Consider the following 25,486-nt stretch of genomic DNA (forward strand, 5'->3'; position numbering starts at 1 on the left):
AATGAGGCTGCAGGCAGATCACCATCCTCGCCACCATTCATAATTTTCTTACTTTCTGTCTTTGGAAAATGACATGACACTCACACCTCATTTTGCTCATCAGTAAAATGGGTGATTGGTACCTTCCTTATAAATGTGTTGGAAGGAATATACTGTCAAGAGGTCAGGTCAGTAATGCAAGGGATTTTTCCCTCCATCTTTCAGCACAAATGGATGTATCCTCAGTTGGAGCCATGGAGCGGTAAACCCCATTTCTGACAGTTCCTCAAGTGACAGGAAGACACAGTTCTTATTTTCAATATCTTGTCTTTCACAGGGAGATTTAATCTTTGGCCATGTTGATGTGTCAACAGTGCACCATGCCAACACAAAAACTCCAGGCCACCCTGCTCACTATAGCACCTTAGCTTACCTGGATTGTGTGTTTGAAGTGGTGAACTGCTTTCTCTGAGAGTGCAAGGGCGTTTGTTCTGTATGTTGATAGCGAGACAGACAGATATTCACCATACAGAACAAAGACTTTCATTTTCAACTTCTTCCAGATTCTGATATTTTGGTTAAGCACGGGTTTTGCCTTACTCTCTGGTCTATGGATACATACATGTAATCTTTGCTTTTCCTCTAAGAGCAGTTTAGAATGCAAGCTTTTTTCTGATAAATGAGTGAATTCTGATAGCTCCACACATTGTTCACTGTGTTATTTTTTTATAACGTTTCATTTTTAAGAGATGCAATTAAGGACCCAAATGATTATACAGACAGATTTGAGAACATATAATTTTGCCTTTGTCACATTAGTTATTGGTGGTGTTCAATTCTAGGAAGACTGCCATGTGCATCTGCACAGTGGGCTAATCAGTAGTAAGAGGTGCTTGACATTGAAGCATAAAGAATTTCTGCTGAACCAGAGAGCCAGAGTAATTAGGATGCTGCTAAAATATAAACACAAAGATTCAGATATTATATAATTCATAAGGTAAGGCATCCACATAGACAAAAAATGGTCTAAGATTATTATTTGAGTGTAGATGTTCACCAACGACGGAAGTGAGCCTTGAACTACTTTAAAGGCTAGCAATTTATGGCTCAGAAGCATGTGGACTTCTCTCCTGCCCCAGGTCGGACTCTTATCCGTGTGCTTCAACTCTAATGTACATAAGAAGTAGGGAAGAGTGTTTGTCCTTAGTCTTAGTCTGAATCTCAAAGCACTGAATACCTCAAAAACACAGCTATTCATTATCGACAAATCTATCAGAAATCTGGTATTGTCTGCCGTAGGTGATACATAAAGGAAAATTAAAGAGAAAAATTATGGTTTTAAAATAAAAAACTGGAAGTGTCTCTTGAAGTTGCATTGATTTTTTTAATAAAAATAAATAATTTAATAAAGGGAGAAATGTGAAAGTTCCTGCAGATCCAAGAGGCAGTCCTGTAACTCCACTCCTACCACTGTTATCAAGTTCAATAGAGATAGGGCATGGTCGCACATTTATGACACCAGAAGTAAATTCTGAGCCGACAGAAATGGAAAGGGAGGCACAGTTTGACCAGGTGCATTTCATTCTTGAAGTTGCATTCATAAGGTGCAATTAAAATTCTGAATTCCAGAGACTTTCACGAATGTTTAGAGTCACTCATGAAATTGTGGAACTCAGGGTCTTACCCATAGGGATAGCTTTATCCTTTAGTGGCTGATGGTATGTAATACACTGCCTTCCTATAAGCTTATGAGGGAGGAAAAATAGGTATACGTGTGAGTGCATATATATCAACAGAAATCTATAGGAACATATATAAATATACACACATATACACACACACGTATATATATGTATATATGCATATATATACGTGTGTGTGTGTGTGTGTGTGTGTGTGTGTGTGTGTGTGTGTGTGTAAGCAAAGTTAGTTTATCCAAAGTGTTGAGCCCGCTAAAATAAAAATATCATGTGTGGTAGCCCTGACATAGATCATCTGAGGCATCATGTTACATTGAACAAGATAACATGAGACATATAATATTCATTTAATGTTAGGAAATATGAGAGAGACAAGGTATATTGATCGTTTTAAGGAGAAAGGAGCTTCACAAAGTGTTTAAAACTTGGCCATGTTCATAGATCAAACAATCACAGAAGCTGAAGTTTTAATTTCTGTACCTTGTTTTTTTTTCCCTGAGCTATTTAATGTAAAATACACAGCACCTAGTATAATCAAGGAGTCTTTACTGTTTCTGCTCTTCTTGAAATTGCTTCATAGAATAGATTTAACCTACTGTATCTATCTCATTAGCCTCTTACGAAAGACTCAAAATAAGGAGTAAAAATAAACTCAGATGTAGGCAAAGAGCTAAAAGAGAATAATCTAATTCATTTTGATATATTTTATTAACTGTTATACTAAATGATGGATTAATAGAAAAATATTTAATGACACCTTAGGAAGAAATCTTTTTCTCATTTTTTATTAGTTCTTTGAAATGTGTTTTGATTATATTCCACCCTCAAACTTCTTCAGGTCCCATTCCCTATACTCTCTGCGTTTTATCACTTAGAATTTAATTAATCTATCAAGTTCAGTCTGTGCTGTCCAAAAGTTCTTAGATATGAGGACTTTCTCTGGAGAGTAGTTGGTCTCTTAGTAGCTAACCACCTACAAAAACTGACACTGTTTCCTAGCAACTATCTCTTGTCAATAGCTCCTCAGAGAGAGGTAATGGGGGGAGGGCTTCATCGCTACCTGTCCCCTCCTTGCAGTGATTTGGTCTGGCTTGAGCTTTCGTGAACTGTGTCTATCCTTGCAGTTCTACTACCTGCGGCTCTTGTACACTGTGTAAGCTTCCACCATGCCCCTTGAGTCTCGGACAGAAGGCATGACAAAGACGTCTCATTTAAGGATGAACATCCTGCAGAACTTATTTTCTGTGCCTTGAGTGGCTGTTGGCCTTTGTATTAACCACCAATTCTGCCAATAGATGCTTTTCTGATGAAGCTGAGCGATGCATTCATCTGTGGGTGTGTAATGATTAACTTGTAGTCCTTTAGTGCAGTGTCCATTTAGAAGACTACGAGTAGTAGATTCTCCTCTAAGGTCTTACCCAAGGGCTTGGATGTGAATTCTCCATATTGCCAAACACAGATGAGCCCCCATTATCTCCTCAGGCTTCACGACAGATGTTCTGTTTCATGTTCCCATATGTTTTTGTGATTTACACTTTAACTGTATTTTATTTATTGTTCCTTTTTAACATTTTATACAAAATATTTGATTATGTTTTCCCCTTCCCAACTTCTCCCATCTCCTCTTCCCTCCGTAATGACCCACACGGTTTCATGTTTTCTCCTCTCTCCTTTTCTCCTTCTCTCATTCCTTCTCCTTGCCCTCCTCTCTGTGTGTGTACATGTGTGTATTGATGTGAGCATGAATCTCTATCTGTCTTTCTCAAACAAAAAGTACCAAAAATACCCAATAAAACCAACAACAATAAAACTCTAATAAGTGAAAAGAACTCCAAAATCAAAACAAAAAAACCACAGACAAGCATGGAATTACCTATGTATTGGCCCACTAGTCCAGCCCATGAGTCCTGTCCTGGAGTGTGGTTGATGTAACCAGTAACATGGCATTGGAGAAAGCAGATTTTCCCTTTGCCCATGGATGTCAATTGCAAACATCTTCTTGGTTAGGGCTGGAAGCCTATGTCTGCTTCTCCCTCTCGGGGCTGGGACCCTGTCTGGCTTGGACCTGTGTAGGTCTTATGAGTTCCACATTCTCTGTGAACTCACTCATACATCAGACCTGTTGATTCTGAAGACACAGCTTCCTGAGAGTCATCCAGCACCTTTGGCTCTAACAGCTTTCAATCTCCCTTTCTGCATGGGTCCTTGAGCCTTACATTTTCACAATGGTCCAAAATACCAGCCTGTGTGACGCTATCTTGTTTCTGTCCTTTGTCCTCACAGACATTGACAGTTGTCTTGCTTAGTCTCTGATTATTTTGATGATTATTTTTCTTAGATCATTCTTTTGCTGCTAGAGGGTGAGACGCATATGTAATTCTATATACTCTACATAGAACAATTATGAAAGTTGCAATGAAGACAAGTTTGTATAATCTTCAGTAAGTTTTAAATAAAACCCTAAATAATGATTCAGCTCATTGACAGGAAGGAGGAAAATGACACTAATTTCATTCTCCACAATGAAAGACAAGCATATCTTCCTCATAATATTCTATGACAAAACACCTAGAAATTAAGTCACAAGGAAAAGGCGGGGTAATCCCAGATGTGACAGAATAAATGTTAGTGTAAAGCAGTCTTGGCAATTCTGACATCGTTTTGCTATAACAAGGAAATTGTAACACACATAAATACACTGTACAGAAAACTATTCAAATGCAACTGTAATTACAGTGAAATTATTGAGCTGTACATTTGTAAAGGAGGAAGCACACAAATATGTGAAGGGTGGACCTGTTGGATACCATACCTGTCACTTAAAGTATATAAATCCACCTTTCCACAAAGTGACATTTGAACTCGGGGTTTTTCTCAGTGATACTTGGCTGAGTTCTTATCTCTCACTATGTTTCTGGAAACTTCTCTCCCTTCCTTAGGCCCTGCCTACCTTCCCCAGGATCCTGTGACTCTTGCTATCCCTATAACAAGCCCTGGGTTTGATCCCAAGAACCATAAGCCCTACAACAAGGTCTACACCACTGCCAGATGTTCATCCTGAACCTGCCAGCTGGTGCTCTCTTAGCAGGGGCTGCCAGGAGACCTTCATTGAGCCCCAGAGCTGCCAGAAGTCCTGTGTGGTGTCCAGTCCCCAACAGATGCTCTGCTATTGTCCCAGGAGCTTCACAGCCTGCATTCCCTGCCAGAGGACATATGCTGGGGCATATGCTTGTACATATGCTGGTTCTCTGGGCTTTTGGCCCGGCAGCTTCTATTCCCTGAACAATGGCTCTAGAAGCTGCTTCTCAGGAGGCCTCAGACCTCTGAATTATGAAACCTCTGACTTCCCTACCATGACTTACGGAACCGGACTCTATTATCCTGTCCACCTGGCGGCTAGAATCTGTCAACCTTCTTGTTAAAGGCAAACATAGATCGGGTCTCTATGGACTCAACTGTTAAGTTGGCTATATTCTCACACCATGCAAGTCAGTCTCTATGCCCTGTAGCCATTGTTCTTATGCTTGCTTCCAAGTACAATCTTTACATTCTTCTATTAACAGCTTCTTCATTTTTAATTTTAGGAAGATCCTTGGAACTTTGTTACCATAAATTTCTCTCACTATCTATATGAATGATAGGTACATGCAATATTTTATTTTCTTCCAAGAGTTATTGAAAATAAAATTTTCATCTAATCAATTTCTATAGTCTGACACTTCAATATATTTCTCACCACCACTTTTATGGGTTTCTCCATTATAGATATGAAAGCTTCAATTAAATTTCCATATTATGTGGCACTGGATTTGGGAATATATAGTTCTATATTTGTTTATGCTTCTTACTAAGAATATTAAATCTATATCTTTGTTCATTTCCCTTTGAATCTTCAGGTTGAACTCAATGGAATCAGAATTGCCTGAGACTTGTGGCCTTGTATCTTGGTTCAGACAACAGAGTAATTAGTGTGTTAATTAAACATGCAAACAATTAGAATAACATAGTTTTCACATGGTGAAATCATTATATAAACAAAAGAGTATATGAGTCTAGTATTTGAATGTAACTTCTAGACATGATAAGGATGATCCGTAAACAATTCTGAAGGCACTCGTTTTCTGGGTGATTTCAATGGTGTTATGTCCATTTCTCACACTTGAGAGTCATCACTACTCTTCGTCTCCCAGCACATGCAAGAAGAGTCACAGATTTTAGGAAGCACTGGATATAGGAAGTGTAGACAGCCTGCCGACACTTCTGCATGACTCACCATGCATCATCAGAAAGTGGTTTATCTAAGAAACGTTGAGTGATTTTCTTCATGGGGCTTACTCTGAGTTCCACAGCAGAGTTAAAGACTTGGGTCAGTTTATTTATCTTAGATCCCATAAAAGAGATACCACAGACTATTAAAGTAAATAGTAGAGAAGAATAATGATCTTATCAAGTTTGAAGAGTAACCAAGGGCAGTGGCAGTAGCCTGGAGTGTCTTTCAGAGGCTTTAGAACACCTTTTATCAACAACTTAAGAAGAGTCCTCTCACACTTGGCATAGGACGTTTGATTTGACAGTACAGGGCTTCTGGGATGATCATGATGCTCTGTGTAATACATTAGTAAACATGTTTCCATATGGTTGTTTCAATCATCCCCAGAGTTACCTATTTCTTGATCTACCTGTTTCTGTGTTTCCCCCCATTAGTCTCCCTATTTACACTGCCCTCCCCTCATTCACCCTCCTTCCCTATTACCCCCCTTCCTCCTGTCACCTGTGCTTTGTAATGAACACTCCAGTGGGATTGTTCATCCCTCTTCCAATCATTGGTGCCTTTCTCATTTCCTAAATTCCACAGGTACCCTAAATCAAACATATGAGTGTAAAGGTTCAACACTAAGAGTCACATGTGAGAGAGAACACAAGGCCATTGTATTTATGTACTATATCTTTCTTATCTATTCAATTGATGGACATTAAGGTTGTTTCCATTTCATAACTATTTTAAATAGGACATCTATGAATGTAGTTTAGATAGGCCCATCCACAGGGAAAAAATGGCTGGTACTGAAAATCTGGCCAAAATCCCATAACTGGTGAGATTGATGGCTTTCAGTGGTAAACATGTTACATTGAAGAATACAGGTGGGCACAAACTTAAAGAAGATAAAGATATGGGATGGATCCGAGAACAGCTATGAGAGGAATGAAGATGACCGTGATCAAATAAATTGTATATTTTTTCCAGAATTAATAAAATTAATTACTTTCTTAGAAGGATTTAAAAGGAAAGACCTCATTTAACAGAAAGTGCATTTGGGTATTGCTTTTTAAAAAGAACTTGGGTTCACACCGTTTTAAGAATATTTGGAAAAGCTCAGAATTGTTTTCCATAGGAAAAATAAAAAAAACTTTTCCTCATCAACTTACATTCTTTGTTGGGTGAAGATGTGTAATTTCCGGAATTTTCATAATGTCATCTTCAGTTACCACAGTGTGACATTTAATATATTGAGATGCATGGCCAGGCAAGCATTATGTACACTGCAGATGAGATGCTATTTATGGAAGGTACATTAGCATATCATTATATTGTGTTCCATAGACTGGCCTCTGGTCATCTGTGACCACATGAAACAACGTGTAAGGGAACAGAAGACAAATATATATTAACATAAATATATATTAACCTACATATACATTCACACACACACACACACACACACACACACACACACACACACACACACACACACATATATATATATATATATATATATATATATATATATATGTACATTTAGATGTGTGAGAAAGGGAACATAGGGTCAGGGTTTCAAAAACTATTATATATCATCACCAGGATCTGGACAGTCAGGGGAAGTGTTATCTGGTTGGACCTGGAATGCATCAGTAGGAATAGTATGGACGGAGATCTAAGAATCTAGGAGCACTTCTTTCCCTGTCAGGATCTGAGCCCTTATCTGTTGGTATCTAGAGATGACCAGGCTGGAGAGAGTTGCTTTGTAGGGTTGATGTCTGAGGACTCCTTACCTGTTGGTGCCTAGGCCAGACTAGGGATGAAATGGTTCAGTTCCTTATTCTTTCCTGAACCATTATAAATGTACAAATGCTAGTGTAATCAAGGAGTGTTTAGTATTTTTACTAATCTATTGACTCTGTCTTAATACAGTAAATAGTAAAAATAAAAATACATTATAGGTTTAGAGAAAGAGCCTTTTGGCTAAGATCATGTGTAAAGACCAAATAAGAAACTGACAGGAGAATGTTTGATGATATCTTAGTGGGAAATTATTAGCAAAGCTGAGTGCTAAGGCATGACTTCTTGGTTTAAATATTGATAATGATAGTTATTATGACCATTGTCAGAGCACTCAGATTTCGTCATCGGTATGGTCAATATCCAGTGTTCTTTCCACAAAGATTTAATGAAATGTACAAGAATACTGAATTGGCCAAACTTCTTTGACATCTTGTCAACACAAATCAGACTGGTTTGGGTTAGTCAGACAGAAGGAGAATGACCAATGATGAATTGTAGAAGAACCTTGGAACAGAGCAATATCATAATAGGACAGAAATTCAATGGAGTGTTGTGGGGAAAAGATTGGCATAGAACGGACAGCTCACTGAAACACGGAGCATGTACATACTTTGTTTTAGAAAACTATTTTAATTTTAACTAAAAGACAGATAAAAAAGATAAATACAAGCATGCAACCCACAGGGATGAAGGCAGGGACTGAGAAGCTAAGAAATATTTCTGGGAACATGACTTAGAATAGGTACATTTTTTACAGTGTTTTAAAATTGATCTTTGCTAAAACAGAGCAATTTGGTTGGAAATAAAATTGTCATGAATATTTATCATGCTAATATAATCAATACATCAAATATAATAACATCAGAATATTAATCAAATGTATATTAAGACATAGTACATTCATTTTCCTCTCCATCTTCAATTATATTGGAAAGAATACATGATTTTGGTCATACTGATGAGTTAATCTGACTGATGAGACAATAATAATTTAAATGAAGAGGATAGGTCATAGCATGGAAATTTACTAGAAATTACTTGGTAAGATGTCATCAACTGTTTTCCTGTCATTCAGTCGATAATGACAGATGCTAGCTAGGAAAAATGTTTTTGAAATAGACTATCTCAAGTCACATATAGATTTTTCTTTAAATCCATAATTATATTTTTATTTTTATTATAGATTCTTTGCCTAAGAATAATAGGATAAAGGCAACACATTAAGTCTATCTGTTGTATGAAGTGATTCTATACTAGAAACATCAAAAAAATCCTGGCTACACTTCAATGTTGTTATGTTTTTTAGAAATATGTTGAGAAATACAAATTGAAATTACTCTGAGGCCCTCCAGTCTACCCATCATTATGGCTAAGATTCTCCAGTGTACCCATTATTATGGCTAAAATAAAAAAGTCAAGTAACAGTCCATACTGACCAGGATATGGAGCAAGGAGAACACTCCTCCATTACTGATGGGAGTGCAAACTTGGATAACAACTTTGGAAATCAGTTTGGTGGTTTCATGGAAAATTAAGAATAGTTACACCTCACAACCCAGCTATACCACTCCTGGGCATATAACCAAAAGACACCCCAATATAACACAAGGATACTTGTTCAACTATATTCATGGCAGCTTTATTTGAATATCCAGAAACTGGGAACAACTTAGATGTCTCTCAACCAAAGAATGGATAAATAAATTGTGGTACATTGACACAATGGAGTACTACTCAACTATTAAAAACAAGGACATCTTGACATTTGAAGGCAAATGGGTGGAACTAGAAAAGATCATCCTGAATGAGTTAACCCAGATGCAGAAAGACAAACATGGTACATTCCCACTTATAAGTTGATATTAGCCATAAAGTACAGATAAGAATATTATAGTCTACAGACAGGCTAAGTAACAGAGAGAGCCCAAGTGAGTAATTCAGGATTCTCACTGAGAAGGGGAAATAAAATAGACATCTGGGATGGATGGAGGAGAGGGACGGGGTGAAAGAAGCGTAGGGAGGGTAGAGCACAGGAGAGAGCAAGTGGGGGAGGGAAGAGGGAGATAGTTCTGGGACATAGAACTGGAATCATTGAGGGTGGGAATCTCTGGGATAAGCTAAAAAACCTAGGACAATGGAAGCTCCTAGGAACTTATGAGGGTAACCCTAGATAAGAGTCCTAGCAATGGGGGATATGGAACCTGAAACAGCCAACTCCTGAAAACAGGAAAGTCTTCCAATGGAGGGATTGGGAAACCGTCCTCGCCATAAAACCCTCAATCCACAATTTGCCCTGCCTACAAGATGTACAGGAGTAAAGATGGGGGAGGAATTGAGAAAATGGCCAACCAGTGACTAGCCCAGCTGAGACCCATGCCATGAAAGAGAGGCCACTCCTGACACTATTATTCTGCTATACTTTTAGATAGGAGTCCAGCATAACTGTCATCTGAGAGGCTTTACCCAGAAACTGATGGAAACAAATGTGGAGAACTGCAGTGAAACATTAAGGCTGAGATGAGGAAAACCTATGGATGATGGAGAGGTAGGATCGTTGGAGCCCAAGGGGTCAGGGACTCCACAAGAAAATCTACAGACTTGACTAACCTGTCCCCATAAGGACCCACAGAGACTGAACCATCCAACAGGGAGCATGCACAGGACTGACTGACTTAGGCCCTCTGCACACACGTAAGAATTGTATACTTCATGTGGGACTCCTAGTGCAGGATCAGGGGCTGTTTTCAGACTCTGTTGCCTGACTTTGGATCTTTTTCCTCTATCTGGTTTGCTTTGCAGAGCCTCAATGGGAGAGGATGCTATGTGCCTAGTCCTACAGCAACTTGATATACCAAGGAGGGTTGATAGCCATAGGAATTCTCTCCTTTTCTGAGGATAGAGAGGGGAGGGAGAGATGGAGGGGAAAGAAGGTAAGAGGGAGGGATTGAAAGGAGGGAGAGGAGGGGAGCTTCAATCAAGATGTAAAGTTAATTAATAATGGTGGTGGTGATGATGATGATGATGATGATGATGATGATGATGATGATGATGTGAAAGAAGAAACAACTGACATTACTCCAGAAGTTCAGGTTCTACGGGGCACTGATTGACAAACCTTGGCAAGTTTGAAAGCCTTTCTGAGTCTCCCCTTTCTCTTGTCTAAACTTTGTCAATATTAGCCTCTGTTAGTCTAATGTCTAAATGTTACGTGAAAATTCTTAGTCTCACATTACCTCAGCATTAGTACATGCTGTCACAGATCATCCCAGGCATGACTACAGCACACACCATTTGTGGCAGATTCAAATTCTTTCTCTAAACAGCATCTTCCCTGAAATGTGAGCAGTATATTCTTGGCTATCTCAAAAATCACACGAGGCTGATGGAAGAAATCCACTGTCATTCTTGCCTCGCACTAGTATGAGAAGCCAGAAAATTGTAGGACTTTATCAATGAAAGACAGGCTCTGATGAAAAAGTGGTTTTACCTGGGAATCAGATACTGGGGTAGACATGTCTGTAAGTCTTTCTCAATGCCCCAGAAACTACCTGACATTTTGTATTCTATTTATTTTCTTGTAAAATATTACCTTTCTACTAGACTTTTTTTCCATATAATTTTTTTTCTTTTTCTCAGCCTGTGATGCACGCTTTGTAGGACTTTATACCAAATGAACTGCACCCAAGACTTTGACATCAATTCTTTTAAAGCCCGACTATAACAAATGATTGAAAACTGTGCAATATTTCTGTGGTCCCTCGCTCTTAGACTGAAGTTGCAACAGGGCACAGTATCAGGGAGTTGCCAGCACAACCTGAATTCAGATCTCTGTGATTATCTGTACCCAAATGTGGAGACAAGATGCAGAGATATTCCTCAACAATGGGGCATGGAGACCAGCATAATTATTTAAGGATCAATTTTACCTTGGCTGAAAAATTTTAAACACTTGTTTTACGCAATTTAATTTTTCTTTAAAACCTCACCTTACATTTTTATAGTAGGTTTGAATTTCATCTTAATTATGTTATTTCACTTGTGAGCAGACATGGATGTGCCAAATCTCACACAGTTTGCACCTTCCATGGACCTACTATGCAGAAACAAGTGATAGTCTTCATAGAATTAGCAACTCCAAACAGAAATCCCAAAAAACATTTGCCACATTATTTCCTTATTCGTCCTTAAAATCTATCATAGAACCTCTGTCAAAAATCCCCAAAAGCATACGTAATTAACAACAACAACAACAACAACAACAATAATAATACGAGCGATACACTGAGGTGTCAGGTTGCACAAATTTATTAGGATATATTTTAAATTGTCATCTGCCGTTGGATAACAACCAAAGAGCACATACGTATGTCAGCATTCCTGTCAGTAATGCTTAATTTGTGGTTTTACCCTCATCCCGGAAGTTAAGAAGTTTATTAGAAGAACAAGAGGATCATGGTAAGTGAAAAGCAAGAAAACAGGCACAGAAAATAGAGACACTGACTTCAATACTGTAGAATGTAGGCAGTTAACAGCTGGTTCCAGAGAGACATAGCCCGCATGTTGGAACACAAAATGAAGGTGGGTAGGCACTGAAAAGCAAGTAGACTGGGTAGCACAGTGTGTTTATACAACTCAAAGAAGGGAAATCAGGGACTTCATTATACAGAAACCTGAAGCCACTGGAGCCACATCTCCCTGGGAAGCAGATTTTAGATCTATAGCCTAGGGAACAGTAGCTGCTGGACCCAAAGTCCAGAGAGCCAGCATATGTCCCCTGGCAGGGACTGCAGGGTATGGAGCTCCTGGGGTAGTAGCAGGGCATCTGGCAGGGGCTGGACACCACAACGGACGGCTGGCAGGTGGAGGGCTCAACGCAGGTCTCCTGACAGCCAATGTGCACAGAGGAGCTCAGCTGACAGGTACTGGGAGAGCAGCTGGTGGGCTCAATGCAGGTCTCCTGGCAGCCACCATGCAGAGAGGGGTCCAGCTGGCAGATGCTGGGCAGAGCAGTTGGTAGTGCTATAGACCAGGTAGCTGGGGCAGGAAGAGCCACAGCTGGATCCTGAGGTGGGCAGCAGCACCTAAAGGAGGGAGAAACAATTCTAGAGCAGCAGTTACAGGTCATATTGCGAGGAGATGTGAGCTCAGCAGGACGAAACTGGGAAGATTCTCAGCATGAATGTTGTCTGTGGAGAACTGAGTTTATATACTCTCGACAGCAGGTGCGGTGCATAACAGGGTCATCATTGCCCTATTTACAGTCTGTACTTTACAAATGCGCAACACACAAATTCATCTGTGGTTACAGTTGCACTTGAATAATTTTCTGCACATGATATTTATAGCTGTTGTAATTTTGTGGTTATAGCAAAAGACAATGACCTACTGCTGTGTAGCAAATGCCATGAATGTTGAACACTCAAGGTCATTTCATCATGTCCAGGAAGATTCCTCTTTTTCCTCCCAACATACTTATTTGTGTGTTTTGTCACAGGCTGCTATGAGCAAATATTTTTCCTTACATGGTATGGGATGAGAGTAACTTGACATGCTTTTGCTAAAGAAATGGTAGCATTGCTTTGGGCTTTATATGGAACCTATGGAAGATTAACCCTATGGTCACCATCCTTTTTTAAAAATTTTTCAAACATCCCAAATTTGTAGCTCAGCATTACCCACTTGTTCTCCTCCAGTAACTAAAGGACAATAAGAAAAGAGGAGAAGAGAAGACAAAAGAACAAGGAAAAGAAAGGTTTAATAACAGTGAACCTAGGAAGAGTGAAGAAGACTATGACAGGAGTAATGGCAGCCTCAGAATGGCCAGGTTTTGGATCGTGGAGTTTTAAGCTAGTAAATTCCTGAGAGACAAAAGAAGAAAACGAATTTTAAATCCAGTGCATCTGACATGGTGCTTAAGGTGGCACTGGATTCTCATCTTTGTTTAGCATGGAGATTCCTCTTGGACCGTCTTAAGCTACTGAGATTTAGCTGACTCTATCCCTTTCTGGTACGGTTTTTGCAGGAACTCTGGTTTTTGCAGGAACTCTGGTTTTTGCAGGAACTCTGGTTTTTGCAGGAACTCTGGTTTTTGCAGGAACTCTGGTGTTCGTGGGCTGCTGCCAGGCAAGGACTGAGCCTGAAGACTGCCTAGGGGACTGTGACAGCCAAATTCAACCTGGGTTTTTTTTCTCCTGCTACTCTATAACCACCTTGAGTCTGGATAAGTGTTCAGGCCTTTTATCTTTCTTCTTAACCTTCTCTTGTAGAAGAATCTAGAGAAGGAGAATGATGTGTGAAGACTAAATTTATCATGTCTTGCTCATACCATTTTGGAAATAAAACCTATTGTTAGTGTTTATCATGGATGCCACCTTCCAGAGTTTCGAAAACAAGCCAATACAGATTATGCTTCCATGTTAGAAACATGGTTTTTCCATGTTCTTTGACTCAATTATGTTCTATCTTCAGCAATATACTCTCATCAAGGTCTTGAAGTTAACCAAGAATAATGTCAATTTACCTGAATGTCTGGGGCTCCGAAGAACCTCATTCACCAACAACTCTGAGAAAGGCAAGATACTCCTGGCACAGGGCTTGTGTATGTTTTCCAGGAGGGACATTACCCCCATTATGTGCATGTGTATGTGCGTGTGTGTGTGCATGTGTGTATGTGTGCGTGTGTGTGTGTGCATGTGTGTATGTGTGCATGTGTGTGTGCATGTGTGTGTGCATGTGTGTATGTGTGCATGTGTGTGTGCATGTGTGTGTGCATGTGTGTATGTGTGTATGTGTGTGTGCATGTGTGTGTGCATGTGTGTATGTGTGCATGTGTGTGTGCATGTGTGTATGTGTGCGTGCGTGTGTGTGCGTGCGTGTGTGTGTGTGTGCATGTGTGTGCATGCATGCATGCATGTGTGTGTGTGTGTGTGTGTGTGTGTGTGTGTGTGTGTGTGTAGCTTCTACAGCAGATGGTTTATATCTGACTTTTCAAAAGTCTTTAGATTTAGTAATCTCTTCTCACAAGCTGATGGCTTCTGACATGCTATCTCTTACTGTTCTGGGGCCAAAAGCTGAAGACTTTTGGCAATTTCATAAAGAAGGGAAAAAAAAGAAAGAAAGAAGCACACACACACACACACACACACACACACACACACACACACGCTGGCTGGAATCAACCACATCAGTCATCAATTATGCAAGAGCACATTCATACTTATATACATATACACATAAACCTACAATCATATATATATATACATATACATGTGTGTGTGTGTGTGTGTGTGTGTGTGTGTGTGTGTGTGTGTGTATGAATCAGAGAAAAAAAAACCACAGATATATATTTGGTGATGGGGTAGAACTCCAGAAGCCACACTTTATTTCTTCTCTCAGCCTTTTTTTTTCTTCTTAAACAAAAGTTCTTCATAAAATTACTTCACAGATAAAATGTTACACAAAAGGGGAGCTACAGAAGGATGTTAGTAGTAAGTTCAAAAAGCAGTGTTTCATTCTATAAGTACATTATAAGTTCAGAGCAACAGTTTCACATGACCTTGCTTCATCATAGTGCATACCTGTAGCTTCGTCCTCGGACCTGACCTAGAATGAATGTTTTTCCTTGATCACAATCTGTCCCAAGGATATTTCTCTTAGTGCAATTTATAAAAGTTCATTATGATATCCCTTATTATGCAGCCTTTACTTACTATTCTATGAGTAAACTGCACATTCTATCCTTGATTTTTATTTTATTATATCTTTCTGGCAAATCAACTAAAAACACTAAAAATATTTGATTTCTACAAAGTCATTAATTCAACTAAATAGCATTAATTCATGAAAGTTCATCTTCATGTTGATCTGCAGGAAATTTGCCCAAAAGGGTGAGCTGATGCCCAGGAATTACGTTATCTGATAGTGTCAGGAAAGGCTTATCCGCAGCAAGAAGCATTTCTGAGACGAAGTCTCTGGGGCTGTGCCTCTCCACAGTGCACCCATTGCAGACACACAAAACAGTGGGCTACCTCCAGGAGACTCCCTTGTTTGCCATAGCATTTCCTAGATGGTTTTTGTCAATTATTCATTTACCAGTTTTTAAACATACCAGGAAAGAAATCCTGACAATTTAAAAAATTATTGGGAATAAAGAATGTGAAAATTTTAAGCAATAAAACTCTACAACACTGAGTAGAAGAATTAAAGACAATACCTGTATGTGGAAAGACCTCCCATGTTCATGAATTTATAGGACCCCTACTATCAAAATGATCATCCTAAAAAACGGAATCTCTAAATTTAATACAGAAAAATATACATCAATATTCCAAAGTAATTCTTCACAGAAATTGAAAAAAAACCCTAAAATTTAAGTGGAAACATAAAAGACTCTAGATAAATAATATAATCTTGAACAAAATATTGGTGGAATTATCACATCATGTTTGCAAGTTCCACTAAAGTGCAAGGAACATGACAAGTGTGAATATTAATGAATACAGTAGTAATTGTATATTTGGAAATATTGAATTATTAATCACTGAAATACAGTTAAAGACATAGACAAAAGCCCACTATCATATAGCCATCTGATTTTTAAGCGACATTAAAAATACACATTTGAGAGAAACTAGGATCATCCAGAATGATACTGATTAAACTAGAAAGCTGAAGGTCACAGAAGGAAACTAGAATCTTATCTCTCTTCCGGCTCAAAAACACAACTATAAATGAATCAGGGACTCTGGCTTAAGACCTGATCCCTTGAATCTGTTTAAGGAGAAATTAGGAGCTGTGCTTCAATTTAGAATTTAGGACTATCTCAACAGAACACCAGTAATACAGTCATTAAGACCAACAATTTACTAATCAGACACCATAAAACTACATAAAAAGCTTTCGCGATCAAAGAACCCACATTTGATTAAAGAGATATCCTAGACCAAAAGTCTTTATTAGCTGTACATCTGACAGAGAGTTAGTGTTGATAATATGCAAAGAACTACAAACAAGCAAACACAAAACACCACCAAGGAAACAAACACTGAAACAGAAAAAGGTGGAGAACAGTATTGAATGAAGGGTCTCTGTAGAAGAAGGTATATGGTTAAGAAAAAATATTTAATACTTAAACACTTAAAACTTTTCAATATCTTTATCCATGAGGGAAGTGCAAATTAGAAATTACTTTGAAATTTCTTTTTACATTAGTCAGCATTGCTAATATTTTGAAAAATAATAATGCTGACAGGACTCTAGTACAAAGGTACAATCTTACTGTTGGTAGGATTTAAAACTGGTGCAACCACTGTGGAAATCAATGCAAAGGTGCCTCAAAAAGCTAGAAATAGATCTACCATATAATCCAGTTACACTACTCTTGGACATGTAGCCTATGAACTTAATATCCTACTACTGAAGATATCCATGAGGACAATGTGAGAGATGCGATTGATTCAATCTACTCATATGAATCCATTTCCTTTATGGTAAGAATATAAAGCATTCCTTGATTATGGTAGTAATTGTATATTTTGGAAAACAATCATTCAGAAAAGAAGGAAGAACCAAGACACCTTTAAGAATGTAGATTTTACGAGGCTTTGGTACACATAATTTGGCAAGCCCCAAAGTTCTTTTGAGACCTTTTATTCCCTTTGTCAGAACTATCAATAATCTTTTGTCCTCTTGCATACCTGAGAACTAAATGAAAATCCTTCACCTTGTATTACTTTATTCCACATAGTCTGCTGCCGTAGATGACACAGAACACAACACTGTAGGTTCACATACATCTTATGAATAGTATCTTTCCTAGAGTTTGCCCAATACTTCTTTGGCACATAGTTATCTCAAAGGTCCCACTTGTTCTTCCTCTATTACATAGATAGAAGAATTCAGGAAATTACACAATTTCAACCAGTACAAGACAGACGCTGATGAAGAAATGTTTTTCCCTTAGAACCATCAGATACCAAGGTTTGCTGCTCCAAGAGTCTCTCCAAAATGTGCCTGTGAATCCCTAGAACACTGCATATCAGTTGTGACTTGTGAAAGCAACTTTACGATGTTTCTTTATAACTTGCTTTTATTTATTCTCATAGTAAAACCTTCTTTCCAAGACCATAGGCTAATTTAACTATTCTCAGGTCTCTGGCTTATACTCTGTCTTGAGACTAAGTAATAAAATATCTTCAAGACTTTTAGGAAGCATTGCTCCCAGGCTGATGGATGGAGCCTAGGAGAAATATTAGGAGGTTCCCATAACTTCCTTAACTATGGTGTTCCCAGCTAAAATCATTGTGATTTTCCCTCCATGTGGAAAAGACATGCAAGGAGAATGGCCCAGCCATGGAACTCAGGGATATTAGCCAAAGATGGTCTATTTGGAGAAAATATACCACATTTTCTCAAGGCTGAAAACCTACATTTAGATAATATATTATGTTTTTCCTCTGTATAAACGCATTGAAATATATATATATATTTCTTGGTTTTGCACTATTTGGTTTTATTAATGCCCTCCAATCTGAGCAGTGCTCCCTACCTTTGAGCACAGTCTACAGTTGCAAAGGACAGTCCTCTAGGAATTGGCTGCTCTGAGTAAGGCACTGAACCCAATGCAATGTATGTTTTCCAATCCACTTATACAATCGTACCTATATTTGATTAGTCTCTCAAATTCACACATGGCAAAAACTATGAGCAAAATATCAATAATAGGAGAAGGATGTTGTGGTGTCATGTTGCAATGGTATGTTTAAAGCTGGTCTTTCACCAGAAACAGAGCACAGGCATACATCCCTAGTACAGAAAATAGGTGTAATTTGGTTTCTCACTTATTTCAGAACCTGCCAGAAATTGAGGATAAATAAGAAATTGTTAGCAGTAGGAATAATCATGGAAATACTAGATAAGGGCATAGAGAGGTTGACTGCAACACTGTGAGAATGTAAGACCGAGTCGTGGATGCCACAGGCGTCATTGCTTAAGTTGACTGTAGCAAGAGGGTTTTGGTATGAAACCCCAAATATGTTAGGTAGTATGAGACATTTAACTCAAGAAAAGGAAGCCAGGAACTCCATAATCCAAACACGCATTGGGACAAAACATACGTCTGCATATGTTTCCTTTTAACTAGTGAGTGAGAGACAACGCTGAATGCAATGATTGGGAAACTACTAAGGGGAGAAGAGAACTTTTATTGAAAGTTTAGGTAATATACACTTTTAAAAACAGTTTAAAACTCCACTTTGATTGCTACAATACTGTAGTTTGGTAAAACCCTACTGAGTAGCCCATTCATAAGAATCACAGAATTTTCTGCATAGGTTTCTCACTTTATTATATTTGACACGATATTATCCTTAAGTAACTGTGATTTGTATCTTTTATTATGAATGCGACATAGAGCCTCTGTAAAGCTTCATCTTGATCCCAAGAACCAGACTAAAAAATAAAATTGACTGCAATGGTGGCACAGGTGTTAGAGAAATGGCCACCCACCTTTTGACTAGAATCACAGTCCACTCCATGACACGGCTGAAGTGTCCAAGTGGCTGATAGATTACAAGCCTAGGACAGAACATACTGCTCTTAGTCCTCTAAAGGAACATGCAAGAGAATGAGTCCTAATGCTATTGTTGTACCCATAAAGCAGAGAATCACTCGAGTTTGATTAGAGAAGCTTCAACTTGAAATGGGAACTGACACAGAGATCAACAACTGAACAACGTGCAAAGCATATAAGATTTCTGAGTACTCAGTACTAAATGGATGTCTTCAGTAAGCTCCTCTCCTCAGAGCTCAGAAATCTATGCAGAAGGGAAGACAGAAAGATTATAACAGGCAAAGGAGGGATTTCAACAGTGTCTTCCAGAATCAACAGAACTGATATGCAAATGTGAGCTCTCAGAGAACCCTAAGAGCAAACAAAAGACCTATACAAGTTCAAACCAGATAAAATTCTAGCACTGAGAACGGGAAATTGATACAAAGTTCCACTCCATAACCAAGAAGCCATTTGCAATTGCTACCTTCTAACAAGGGAAAAATCAGCAATTTGCAAAGGAATGTCACCAAGTAGATCAGGCACACTCCAAGGCAGGGACCATTTCCAAGAACAGTTGGCTAACACAAAATGCACTTCTCTCTCTCTCTCTCTCTCTCTCTCTCTCTCTCTCTCTCTCTCTCTCTCTCTCTCTGTGCATGAGTGTGCATGGTCTTGGTTTTATTTTGTTTAGTGGGCTTTTTGTCTTGTTTTCTTTGTTTCTTTCTTTGTTGGTTGGTTTCTTCCTTTCTTTCCTTCCTTTCTGTTTTTCTTTCTGGAGTTTTTCTTTTCTTTTGTGAAGGGTGGGCATGACATGAAGTTGGGTAGTTAGGGAGGTAGAGATAAGCTGGGGCAAGTTGGGAAGATACAATAATGTATTCAAAACAGATTGTATGAATTTTTAACAATAACTTTAACAAAAATGATTTTTAGAGTTGGGTTCGACTGACATGGAGAATACGATTTGCGTTTCTTACAGACCCTCAACTGATCCTTCTGGTGTGGAGGACACTCACCTGAAGGCACTTGTTCTGTTTTTGTGTCTCACAAAAGCTAAGGCTTTTATTCCCCAACACCTCGTCCTTATAGACCCCCCCTCCCACCACTGACCTCGTTCTCATACCACAGCCATAGGAGATTGATGATGCTAGGTGTAGCATTGTTTCTTATACCCATCAAATGAAACTCACTTTTGCAACAGTTAGCTGTCATTAACCTAGCATATTTCTTATGCTACATGGACATGGTGTGTGTTTCTCACCCCAGCCTTACAAGACTGCCTGCCTAGGGTTAGATGCCACCATACTCCCACGAGTGTATAATCAAGCTTCTCATAACTTCCTCTTTAGTTTTGATTAGTTGGTTTGGACAGCTTACAGAGCTCACAGAGATACTGCCATATACTTCTTTGTTTATTATGAAGGATATTCCAAAGGATTCAGTTAAAGACATGTACACCTGAGGCCTGAGAGGGGGAATATTTGCCAGATTAACTGCAAGCAAATGGTCCAAAACTAACACTCGTCAGGCTGTCTCAGTTCTGTCCCTTGCTGCCACCACTACAATCACCCAATCATGGTTTTCTTCCCTTTCTCTTGCAAGGTTCGATATCACTCAGCTTTCCTTTCTCTCTTTTTGTTTTAAAGTTTTCGGTTAAGTAATGTTGGGTAAATTCACAGAGGATGATTTAAAGGTTATAAAGGTGAAGTGACATTAGGGTTCAGCTTCAGTAGGCTCCACATCAAGCCCAAAGGTATGCTTCCAAGTCATTAACAACAGCGACACCAACAATAACTACAGGATACCTGCATCCCTTACCTTGTAAAGAAAAATGTTTTCCTCATAACATCCTATGACAAAACACACAAAGAGTATGTCAGGAGGAACAAGGGTTTTCCTGGACATTATGAAATAATGTTTAGTGTAAAATAATCCTGACATTTCTGGTGTAGGAGCAGCCTATCGCTCTGTGTTACAATGAACTTACCACAGCCATAAATACACTGTGCAGAGAACTATTCAAAAGCAACTGCAATTACAGAGAAATTTGTAAGATTCACATTCTTTTTCTAGTTGCACACTTCTAAAGGACAACTTACAAATAGGACAGGACTGACACCCCTGGGCACCGCACCTCCTCTTGAGAGTATATAAGCCCAGGTCTCCACAGGTGGCTTTCAAACTCAGGATCTTCTCAGATAAATCCACTAGAGCTCACATCTCCTCTCAACATGAGCTGTAACTGCCACTCAGATAACTTGTCTACCTCCTTTAGGTGCTGCCTGCCCATCTCAGATTCCTCCTGTTGTTCCTCTTGCTCAAGCAACCTGGTCTACACCACTACCAGCTGCTCTCCCAGCACCTGTGAGCTGAGCTCCTCTCTGCACAGTGACTGTCAGGAGACCTGTATTGAGCCCTCCATCTGCCAGAGGTCCTGTGTGGCGTCCAGCCCCTGCCAGATGCCCTGCTACTACCCCAGGAGCTCCACAGCCTGCAGTCCCTGCCAGGGGACATATGACGGCTCTATGGGCGTTGGGTCCAACAGCTGCTGCTCCATGGATTATGGATTTAGAAGATGCTACATCATGGGCCGTGGATCCAGTGGCTTTGAATTTCTGAATTATGGAGTCTCTGGCTTCCCTTTACTGAGTTATGGGTACAGATTCTGCTACCCAACCCACCTGGCTGCTAGTATCTGCCAACCATACTATGAAACCTGTGGTAATATTCTCTATGGATTCAATGGCTAAGCCTCCCTCTTCCTTCAGGCAATATATTAGTAAAAGTCTGTATGCCCGGCAGCCATTGTTTCTTGCTACCCCCTCTTGCTTTCTGTTATTTCTTCCATTAACAACATCTCTCATTCTCAATAACTGGGAAATTCTGGAATTTGTGTGTAACCTCCAATTATTCCTTTCTCTCTTTACTATGGAAAAATGGTATATGTAGTTTGGTTTTCATCCAAGAGCAGTTGAAAATGAAAATTTTAACCTAATAAATGTATGCATTCTGAAACCTCAATGTATTGATCACTTTATTATTAATTTGCTTATACATTTGCATTCATATCGGGGGGAATTCGTTACACATCAAACTACCTATTTAATTGTGTTTGAAAACCTATTTCTACATTTAGTTGTGATCCTCATTTGAAATAAGAAACTGTAGGAATATCATGTTTGACACTCGAACACATGGCTGACTAGCAAAGAGAATTGCTGGAATTGGATAAAAGGAATTTCTGCTGATTCAGAGAAACAAGGCAATTGGGATGATAACTAAAATTTTACACCATTAAGAATAAGATAAATAAGAATAAGATTTATAAGTGGGATGTATACGTAAATAAAAACTATCTAAGCCTATTAGTATTTTAATGTAGAGGTTTTTTTTTTCCCATGAAAAATATGAGTTTCAGGTAACTGTCTGGACAGATTAGAAAGTACAAATTCTGTGTGACCGTATATTTCTGTACATTATCAACAAACATGCATAAGGAAAAACCACAGCTATCAGGGTTCAGGATGTGCTGTCACCTCTCTGATGCTTCCCCCAAATTCAACTTCCATAAACCTATAGATGATATATGCAAGAAATGTTGAGTACTTTTACTCAATGTTCTTAGTCTGATTCTGAAACTAGAGCAGAAGTCATAGATTGGCATATGCTTTTGGAAATCATGTATTATAAACTATGGGAGGATATATACACATATATATGTAATTATATATATACATACATAATTATAAAAAAGACATCTAGCAAAGAAATTCATTTTGAATTGGACCTTATCAACAGCAAACGGGTTGCATTCTCCTAGGAACTTTCAAGAACATTTGGAGACTCTCACAGTTGTCCACCTCAGGATCCCTCCAACAGCGAACAACATGTCCTCATCACATTGCCTCTTTCCTTAGTTGGCATTTTGTAATCTCCTGGATTTTCATCACTGTGTAGGGAAAGAATGGCAGTAGGCTTCTTCTGTTACCCTAATGCAAATTTTGAGATACCCACATATGTGTGTGTTACGTTAGAAAAGGGTGATTTCAGAAGGACTGTGAGCCTACCACGTGTATGTGTGCCAGTGTTCTGTCTGGCATCATCTTGACAGCATGCTCTATGGAGCAAGGCGATATGAGACATAGGATTTATTTCTTAACATTTACACATCCGAGTGAGACAGATTATTGTTCTTTTTAGACAGGAGGAAAGGGAGACTCTACAAGGGCTTGATGCTTGCCATAGTTTGAACAAACCTTATTATAATTTGAATTCATAAACAATATCAGTTCCTTGTTCTTTCTGGAACTGTTTTTGTTTTCAAAAAACATAACTCACATTATAACCAAGGACTGATTGGTATATGGTAATTTGTCTCAGGAGGAAATTTAATCTGTTGCATCGAGTTTATTAGCTTTATATAGATGAAGTACAATAAAAAATTAAAATAAATGCAAGTTTAGATTTAAGAGCAGTGGTTCGAGAGAGATTTTTTTGTTGGTTGTTGTCGTTCTTTCTCTCCCTCTTCTGACTCCTCCTTCCTCCCCCATGTCTTTCTCACCCTTAGTAAAAGTGTCTTCTACCAATAGATTGTCTTGCTTTCTGCTGGTGCTTTAAGGTTTGTGTTTGTTTAAGTATATGTATAAAATGTTACTTTTACACTAGGGAAATAATTTAAAATAAATGAAAATTTATGTAGAAAGTTCACACTTAAATACACATTTGTCTCATAATATTAAGCAACCATCTTCCAATTAGTTTCTTCAGAGTCTTGAGTTACCCATAACTTCTTTTATCATGTTTAACCCCCACCTATCCTCCAGATTTCCCCAAATTTAACCCCCTTTCTCTATTTACCCAAATGTTATCCTTAAAACAAATTCAAGAGTGATTGTGCTTCCTAAGTCTGCGGACTTATCAATGAAGTATGGTCAACCTACCAGAGGGGTACACTCTTAAAAACAAAACAAAAACAACAACGAAAAAAAGCAATCAAACAAAACCACCTGACCTTCCCTTTTTCTGCAGCTAACAATTGCCAATCATGCCATAGCTAGGCACCCTTTGTGTCCGGCCCTTCTCTCCATGCCTGGATTTCTTCCAGTTTGGGCTTGTACAAGTTTTGTGTATTCCTTTTAAATCAACCTTCCTTTTTAATTTTTATTCCTTCTTTTATTTTTTATTTTTAGATTATATATAATTTAATATATATATACATACATATATCTATGTGTGCATAATATATATATATATATATATATATATATATATATAAAATCAGCCCCACCCGTTAATCACGAAGCCATCTCTCCAGTTCTATAGACACTATGTGTCTTCAATTACATGCAATCAGAGATGACATCAGCCATCATGAGAATGTCTCCCAGTTATCGTACACATTACAGGCTTAAAATGAACCCTTTATGATAGTATAAATTCAATGCACAACTCCTCTTTACCATTAAAAAATGACATTATTTTTAACTAATTGTTTTTGAAAAAAATGCTTTACAAAATTTTAAGTTCTACACGCTGTTCCAAAATAATAAGTAGCTGTGAATTTAAAGACTACGAAGCAGGCTCACACCACAGTCTCTAGGGAATTCGGATTCTTCCTCGTGTTCAGAGGCAGCATAAACTGGTGCCCACACTGTACACCTAACTTTCCCACTACTCCCACCTAGTGGTGGTTATTGGGTATTGCTTCATCATGTTGGGTGTGGATGTGCCCATTAGTACACAACTGGAGAAAGGAAAAAAAGATTCAGCCTGAATCTAAGGCTTTTTTTTTCTTTTCTTTCCTCCCTTCCTCCCTTCCCTCCTTCCTTCCTCCCTCCCTCCCTCCCTTCCTTCCTTCCTTCCTTCCTTCCTTCCGCCCTCCTTCCTGCCGTCCTTCCTTCCTTCCTTTCCTCCTTCTGTCCTTCCTTCCTTCCTCCCTCCCTCCCTCCCTTCCTTCCTTCCTTCCTTCCTTCCGCCCTCCTTCCTTCCGTCCTTCCTTCCTTCCTTCCTTCCTTCCTTCCGCCCTCCTTCCTTCCGTCCTTCCTTCCTTCCTTTTCTCCTTCTGTCCTTCCTTCCTTCCTTCCTTCCTTCCTTCCTTCCTTCCTTCCTTCTGTCCTTCCTTCCTTTCCTCCTCCTCTTCCTCCTCCTCCTCCTTCTTTTTTAATCTGTGTAGATTGTCTACGACATTATTAAAAAACA

General features: G+C 38.8%; 2 protein-coding genes across 2 annotated transcripts; one reads left to right on the top strand and one right to left on the bottom strand.

Moving 5' to 3' along the window:
- Positions 1–12,265: 12,265 nt before the first annotated feature.
- On the bottom strand, positions 12,266–12,865 carry LOC103693537 (keratin-associated protein 13-1-like). The gene has a single exon (XM_008768620.1). The coding sequence runs from the start codon at positions 12,863–12,865 to the stop codon at positions 12,266–12,268; it is 600 nt and encodes a 199-aa protein (XP_008766842.1).
- Positions 12,866–21,504: 8,639 nt separating this feature from the next.
- Positions 21,505–22,309, top strand: Krtap13-2l1 (keratin associated protein 13-2 like 1). Its single transcript, XM_006248117.3, has one exon. The coding sequence runs from the start codon at positions 21,520–21,522 to the stop codon at positions 22,036–22,038; it is 519 nt and encodes a 172-aa protein (XP_006248179.1). The 5' UTR covers positions 21,505–21,519; the 3' UTR covers positions 22,039–22,309.
- The last annotated feature ends 3,177 nt before the right edge of the window (positions 22,310–25,486 follow it).

This window comes from Rattus norvegicus, chromosome 11, assembly GCF_036323735.1.
Source record: "Rattus norvegicus strain BN/NHsdMcwi chromosome 11, GRCr8, whole genome shotgun sequence".
NCBI classification, from domain to species: domain Eukaryota; kingdom Metazoa; phylum Chordata; class Mammalia; order Rodentia; family Muridae; genus Rattus; species Rattus norvegicus.

Coding starts and splice junctions, on each gene's coding strand:
- LOC103693537 (XM_008768620.1), bottom strand. CDS start 12,865: ATGACCTGTAACTGCTGCTCTAGAATTGTTTCTCCCTCCTTTAGGTGC.
- Krtap13-2l1 (XM_006248117.3), top strand. CDS start 21,520: ATGAGCTGTAACTGCCACTCAGATAACTTGTCTACCTCCTTTAGGTGC.